We start from the raw sequence: 7,498 nt of genomic DNA on the forward strand, positions 1-7,498 counted from the left end.
TGGATAAATGTGGGAAAGAATGGTGGGGATGAGAATGAAGACGCCCCCTTTGCCTGAGGAGCCATAAACCAAACAAGAACTTTCACAGTTACTGCTTGCATCGTATATGCTCATACTGTTAGCACACTTAGGTGTAGTATCTGAATAGCAGACATAATTCCAAAAGAATATTCTTTATAGTAAATTAAACTTATAGCTTTTGTTTAGAAGACTGTGGCATTTTGAAGTTTAATTCTATAACAGTTCTATGCTGAGGAAAACCATACAGTTAAAACAACAAGGAAACAACACAAAGCCAGTTTGACCTTTGGCTTTAGTCACATCGCAGGGGAATTTACTTTTCTTATCTTCTGTGAAGATTAACGGATCCTGTAATTTTTTTTAAAAACTGAGGGTTACTTTTCCCCAGGGACCTGCTTAAACGCCTGCTTAACTGTATTATAGACACAGGAAATCGTGCATTTTATTTCTGCTTTGTATTTCAGAATCAAGAAATATTTTAACTCAACAGAGGAATCTTTGCAAACGGTGGACCAGGTAGTCTCACATGTATCTGGTTGAAAGTAATGTATCAGGACTAGAACCCTGTCTCTATAGATTCTACTATATCCAACATAATGTCTCAAGTACAGGGATTGATCAATGAATGCTATTAAATCAAATCAAATTTTAAATTTTCAATTAGTATCCTCCTCACACACAGCAACACAGTAAAAAGGCATTTTCTATGTTCTCTACAGATGCCAAGCTAAAACGAAATGTTTCCCATGGGCCACTGTTGCTAAGATAACAAAGGCTAAAACGAAATGCCAGAGTATAAGGAACATTGGGCTAGTGCTTTTGAAGCCACAACTTAGTTGCACAACATTTGCCAGAGAAGATATGCAGTGTAATATTCTTTGGGATAAGAACAGAATCTTCATGTGAAATTAACCACTAGAGGGAACCACATGAATATAACAGATATTGACGCTGCTAAGGAAAGCTAATTAAAATATTATATTAACATATTACGAGTCAAAGAAAGTCAACCTTGCAGCTAAAGTAAAATCCCACTTCATCCAAAAACCTAACAAAAATGTCTTCAAATAAGTGTGGGGGAGAGATGGTGAGAGAGCAAATGGGCTGACTTTTAAAGACAAGTGCTGTTGTCATGGGAGACCCCTCTTATGCATTCTAACACAATTTAAGTTTCTAGGGTGACATAAATTTCTTCTTTGAAAGGTATGAAATGCATCCCAGAGAGGGTAGAAAGCTGCCACTTTCATAAGTTTGAATAAGAAAAAATACTAAGGAACAGAAGGTATACCCACCACTCCTAGTCTCTATATAATTTCATCTAACCTTTATTTTTAAATTAGAAAAAAATAAATTTCATTTTAGGGTCAATATAAGTTTTAGGTTTTAGGAGTCTTATCTTTTAAGTTCTGTAACTTAAAATACAATGGTCAGGAGCTAGAGCAGGCCTAATAGAATCTAGACTGGCTCTGATTGCCTCCGTCTAAGTAAGGAACACTAATTATGAAGAAAACCAGGACACAGGAAAGCTGACCCTTCTGTTGACATCGTCTGTTCTCTCTCCTTGCTCCATCTCCTGTAGTCATTTTGTAGCTGTTACACTTTCATTATCTGTCACAACAATACACGTCTTTCATTCTGAATAAAACATCCCATAGAAAGGTTTTCAACAGTGTTTCAATCCAGATTCCACTCACCTGGCTTTAGTCACCATCTCGTTTAATTTATCACTTTTGACTTTTATCTTTTGTTGATGTGCTGGACCTAAGGACTATCAGTCTTGTTATATTCTTTATAGCTGTTCCTACTACAGAAGATACCAGAATAGTTGAAAGGCGAGGGAGGATGCTGCTTCCTATGAAATGAAGATTCCCCCAAATTCTGGATGAGTGTCTGACACCACAGTTTACCTCCACAATCACCAACACATTTGCAGACACTGGTATGCCCAACAGTGGGGTGATGAAAGAAAAAGGGGTCAGCTTTTATAAAAGATATTTTACGTCATTTTTCCTTCCTAATAGGCTATTTATTAGGCTCAGTCTTGGCCAGAAAATGTAGTACTCTGATTTTCCTCCATACTTATTTTTTTAGGATCATATGGAAGAATAATTTGAGCAAGACTTGAGATGAAATGGTCTGATGAACAGTAATTGAATTAGAAAATAATAAATCAATTTCTTTTAAATCCCAGCTCTACTTAAAAGTGATACAGAGACATTTTGGGAAATCTAACTGAAGTAAACCTCACCGTCTGAATAAACAGCTTGGAGCATTAACAAAAGGAACAGGCAGGCTCCAGACAGTCCCAGGTTCAAATCTGACTTCTGTACCTCAATGAAGAGACTACAAGGAAAATATTACTCGCTTTGCAGGGTGCTGTTTTGCATAAAACGTGTCTTATAAGTGCTCAATAAATAGTAGCACTTTGGGTTATGCATAGAACTTTCTAGTTTAAAAGTTTGCATATTTAGATTCATGAACAATGGCTATGAACATTATTTGATCAATTTTCCTCTATAGACAAATAGTTTTGAAATATTTCCCATGACACACCACCACTAGCTATGAGAGCAGACTGGCATCACTACCCTGACTTTATGAATGAGGAAACCAAATAAACCTGAAGGTAAGAGGATTATCTGGAAAGTTCCATCTGGCAGGAATTACTATTTCCAAACACTTTTTAAGGACCTGTGATTTAGATGCCATAAAACACAGGCCACTGGGGAAGCAAATACAGCATGAATGTTTACTAAAAGAGCAGTAGCAGAAGATGTAATTCAAGATGCTTCTGCACCAGGGACCCTACCGTGTCGGGCAGCATCGTATTCTGACATGTTAACTCGCAAGAGGAAGTTGTTGAAGCTGTTGAGGTAAGCTGGAAGGGAGTGATAGCCTTCTGGATCATACCACACCTGTCAAATTTCAAAATAAGACTCTTTTGGATTGTATTCAAATAAGTTAGATTATCATATCATCTGATAGGCTACCTGATTTCTATTTAAAATGAGACCACCAATTTCCAATAACATATTTCCTCTTGGAAGATAATGAGATACCCCTAGAGTGTCGATCACAGACCAATCTGTAGGTTTAAAACTTACAGATGGGCACAGGTTGGAAAGTCAATTATTCTGAGTGGTAGGACTGAGTTAGTAGCTGTTCTAGATCTTTTCTACAGGAAAGGCTTGAAACGAACTAGAGAAGTCGTTGCGATTTCCAGCTCTATGGCATGTCCATGGTGATTCTGAGGCTAGAATTAAGATATTCTAAATCTCAACAGTAATAAAAACAAATATGGAAAGATTATAAAATGCAAGCATTAGGTTCTTAACAACAAGACTGACAACTTTGAAAGCTCCACTAACTCTTTCTTCCCAGTTCTAACCCACAGGATGTAGATTACTTTACCGTCTACATCAAAAAAAGATCTTTAAAACATTTGTGCATTTCAATTCAAACAAAATTCATAACTCAAATTTGCAATCTGATTTTGAGAGGAATTATTTCATATTAGAAACATAAACTTTATTTGTATAAGAATATCTGTGCAGTGTGTGCAGAGTGAAAAGGAAGAAAAGGACATTGAAATCCTCAGGTTCCTGTTTTCTATATAGCCTTGTGAAAATCTAAAATGAGCCCAATAGTATCTATTATAGGGATGTTGTGAGGGTGGAATTAGGTGCTGTATGTAAAGGTGATACTAGTGCTTGGCATGTAACTATCACTAACTGAATGAATATTAGTCTCTCTGCTTTCTCTTAGAATGTGTATGACTCTCATTACCAAATGAGAAATACGTAAAGGATATTAAAAATTACTATGACTAAAAATAAATAAACAAATAACATCCCTATGGCTGCTGTTTATCATCTGGATAATCCCATGTGTCTGATTTCCATTGGTCTCAAAGCATGTGCTATCTGGAAGAAAAAGCTCAAGAGATTGTTTATCTCCATGAGATTTCATTGTCCTTCAGGTTAAATATATATGTTCCCATTCTCTAAAAAGTTATGACACATACATAAAGAAAAGTGCAGGAAGCATGAAAGTATAGTGCTACAAAAAATCCACAAACTTCACACACTTATAATCCATTACACACAGAGAGAAAGCAGTAACCCTGATCCTTCCAAGTCGTGTTCCCCTTTCCTTGAAATTGTAGGACTGCCTTCTGCATTCTCTTAAATTTTATCGGAAGGCAATCACAGTCTGTGTATTACTTTTGGTCCCTTTATTTGCTTATCAGAAATGTGCAGATTTAGCCTGCCTTCTATACAGAGTTGAGTGCTTTAATTTCCATTGCTGAAAGTTCTATTGAATGAACGAATGAATAAACAAATATGAACTAATTTATTCTATTACATGTGGACACTTGGAGCTGTGTCTTTGGCTATTATGCGAAGTCCACTGTGTACAGTCTTGTCCACGTTTTCTGGTTCTTTATATATAGTGTTTCTTTATACATAGGACCAGAACCACTGTGCTATGGGACACTCACACATCATGCCAAATTGACTTTATATGTACACATACATGAAAATGCTTGACTATGTCAATTTCATATTCCTCTTTATGTGACCTCCCAGAAGAAAGACCCCAATTTACCTTAGCAAGAGTTCTATTGACAGGAACTGCTGTTATATCAAAACGAAGGTCATTAGTCAAATTCAGTCCAAAACTCCAACCTCCGTATCTACATAGAATGATAAAATTTATGTTTGTTTTACTGGTTAAATCTTTATACGTTGATCTAAAACACTTAAGAAGAAACTATTTTTTTTTCTTTCCATTCAAAAAACATCTACAGTATGAAATAGATACAACTTGACAAATATTTTACATTTCACTGATTCCTCTTATTTTAGTCTCAAGGGTCTATTACAGTTAAAGGCAAGAAATTCATGTAAACAGATGCATTAGCTAGTTGTGGTGGCTCACAACTGTAATTTCAGGACCCAAGAAGTAGAGGAAGGGGGACTGCTGTAAGTTCAAGTCAACCTTGGCTATACAAGGAGTTCCAAGCCATACTGAGCTACAATGCGAGATCCTCTCTAAAAATATATTTCAAAAGAAACTCTACATTTAACAATTTCACATGTGCAGTAATCATTATAAAAATGAGTGACACAAAATCTAATTATCTTTTCCACTTTAATTTTACCATGAACTATCTCAAAATGCAACATTATGGTGCTTAAATATTCTCTTTAGGTAATTAATATCAGAATCATTTAGTTTCTTATTTTTTTCATATGACTCAATTTCCTGTCGATCCCATTTTCCCCCATAGCTTGCTGGCTGGTGCTATATTTTTTTTCTCTTGAATGCTCGAGGCAAGTTTGACATGTCAGTTTATGGTCCTTTAAAAATAAATGATTTTTTAAAATCCAAGTAATAATTTCCAGAATAGATTAATTTAGATACCCACCAAATTAGAGTCAGCTTAAATAATGGTAGAGTGTGATTTATACTTCAATTATCTCATTCTAAATGTGATGCTTTAGAGCTATAGCTTTTAACATGCAAATGACATTATAGTGTATTTTAAAGGCAGATTTTTAGGACAGTTTGCTCATAGTAAGCCCTTTTATTTATAATAAAATATTATTCATCACTTGCCAAAAGTTCCTTAGGTTGGGTTGGGATTTCTTACCCACTCCTCCATGTCTATGCTGGGACTTTTGTCTGGTTAGAGATTGCATACAACTCATGCATGCCATCACCATTGCTGTGAGTTCAGATGGGTAACTACCACCTGTCAGGAAAACTCTGTTTCCTTGTGGTCATCCACCAGCTCTGACTGTTAGTCTTCCCCGATACCTCTTCCCTGAGCCTCAGGAAGCAGAGGTTTGAAATCGGTGTTCTTTTTTTTCATTTTTAGTATTCTATTGAGTTTTTGTTCATTTCATATAATAGTTTTTATCAAATTCAGACCCCTCACCGTCCACACCTTCCTATAGGCCCCTGGGAAATTTCTTACCATATGTGAAATATGGATCATTGTCTTTTTGAAACAGGGTCTCCCTGTAGCCCCAGCTGGTCTGGCACTCTCTATGTAGACTAGGCTGGCCTCAATCTCATAGAGATCTACCTGCCTCTGCCTTGAGAGTGCCAAGATCAAAGGCATGCTCCATCACACCTGACCCTAAATATGGATCTTTATATTTACAGACAAGTGTTCCATATACCACTCATCAAAGAAGCTTCTTTTTACAACAGATGGAGCATATTACAGAGTTCTACAGCTGGTCACACACAGAGAATATATGTCTGACAGATTCCCAACCCTAGGTGACACATCTGCAGTGGAACCTCTAATCCTAAGGCTCACGGAACATAGTGGAACAGGGGCTGGAGAGAATACTAGTGCAAGTTTCAGGTCTCACCAGCGAAGCTTCCTTGTACAACAGAGTGAGATGCACACAGAAGACCACAACTAGGTAAGTTTTCAAGAATAAGAGACTGCAAAGTCCATGTTCCTATATAAGACTCCTATATTAAATGTCACCCACGCATGGCTCAGGGGTCATTGAAGAAGAGGGGGTGGAAAGATTGTAAAAGTTCATGAACCTACGGGAGAGGATTTTAGACCACTGGAAGTTTGTTCATGTGAACTTGCAGCAATGGTGACAGCATACACAAGACTCATGTGGACTCAACAAGACAAGGGTCCAGTGTGGAGCAAGGGAAATGGGCTGCGGGCTGACCCTAGCCTTGGAAGGGTTGGCAACCGATTACTGCTGGGTGATGGAGAGTAGATCTTCTTTAAGATCTCTAGATAGGTTGACTAGACTCCAGTGGATGAACTTGCACTGAAGGACATCTGGGTACAAATCCTTAAAAATATTTTAGAGTGAATGTAAATCATTTATGTATGTTTAGAAATGAAGGAGGGAAGAGGTGGGGGAGAAAAGACAGCAATGACTGTGAGTTCCAGAACTTTACATCATGGTAAATGTGCAGGGGACTCAGGCACATGGCCTTGCCACACAGGGGGGTATCTAATCTACATTTTGAGATATTATTGCCACTCAGGACAATTGTCACAAAAACTCATGTTTGAAACTCTCCAAGGAGGTATAACCCAGTGAATAGCTCCTCTTTTTCTTCAAGGAAAAATAAGTTCAACACTACTTTTTTGGGAGGAGGGTTGTACATTTTTTATTGAATTTTTGTGTATTTCATATAGAACATCTTAAGCATCTTTATATCCCCCTCCCCACTGGTACCCTCCCATAGCGCCCCCCAATTGGATTTCATGCATTTTGTCATTTGTTTTAAGGAATATTGAGACAAGTTAGTGTTCCCAGATCCCTCAGTGCAAGTTCGTCCACTGGGGTCTACTCAACCTATCTAGAGACCCTCCCTTTAGATCAGCTCCTCTTAACCCATCATTAATCAGCTGCCAACAGTTCTTCAGCTAAGACTGGGGCCTGCTGCCCATTTCCACAGTTCTATGCTGGGTTTTTGTCTG

At 37.4% G+C, this 7,498-nt stretch overlaps 1 protein-coding gene across 1 annotated transcript in view; it reads right to left on the bottom strand.

The window, feature by feature from the left end:
• Positions 1-7,498, bottom strand: part of Abca12 (ATP binding cassette subfamily A member 12) — a 168,568-nt gene that overhangs the window by 20,810 nt on the left and 140,260 nt on the right. The window contains exons 38-39 of the mRNA XM_008825667.2: positions 4,630-4,717; positions 2,831-2,936 (exon numbers count right to left, since the gene is read on the bottom strand). Coding sequence (XP_008823889.1) covers positions 2,831-2,936; positions 4,630-4,717 — 194 coding nt within the window. The remainder of the gene's footprint in view (positions 1-2,830; positions 2,937-4,629; positions 4,718-7,498) is intronic.

The sequence above is a fragment of the Nannospalax galili genome, unplaced genomic scaffold (genome assembly GCF_000622305.1).
Source record: "Nannospalax galili isolate Female #2095 unplaced genomic scaffold, S.galili_v1.0 scaffold127, whole genome shotgun sequence".
Taxonomy (NCBI): Eukaryota; Metazoa; Chordata; class Mammalia; order Rodentia; family Spalacidae; genus Nannospalax; species Nannospalax galili.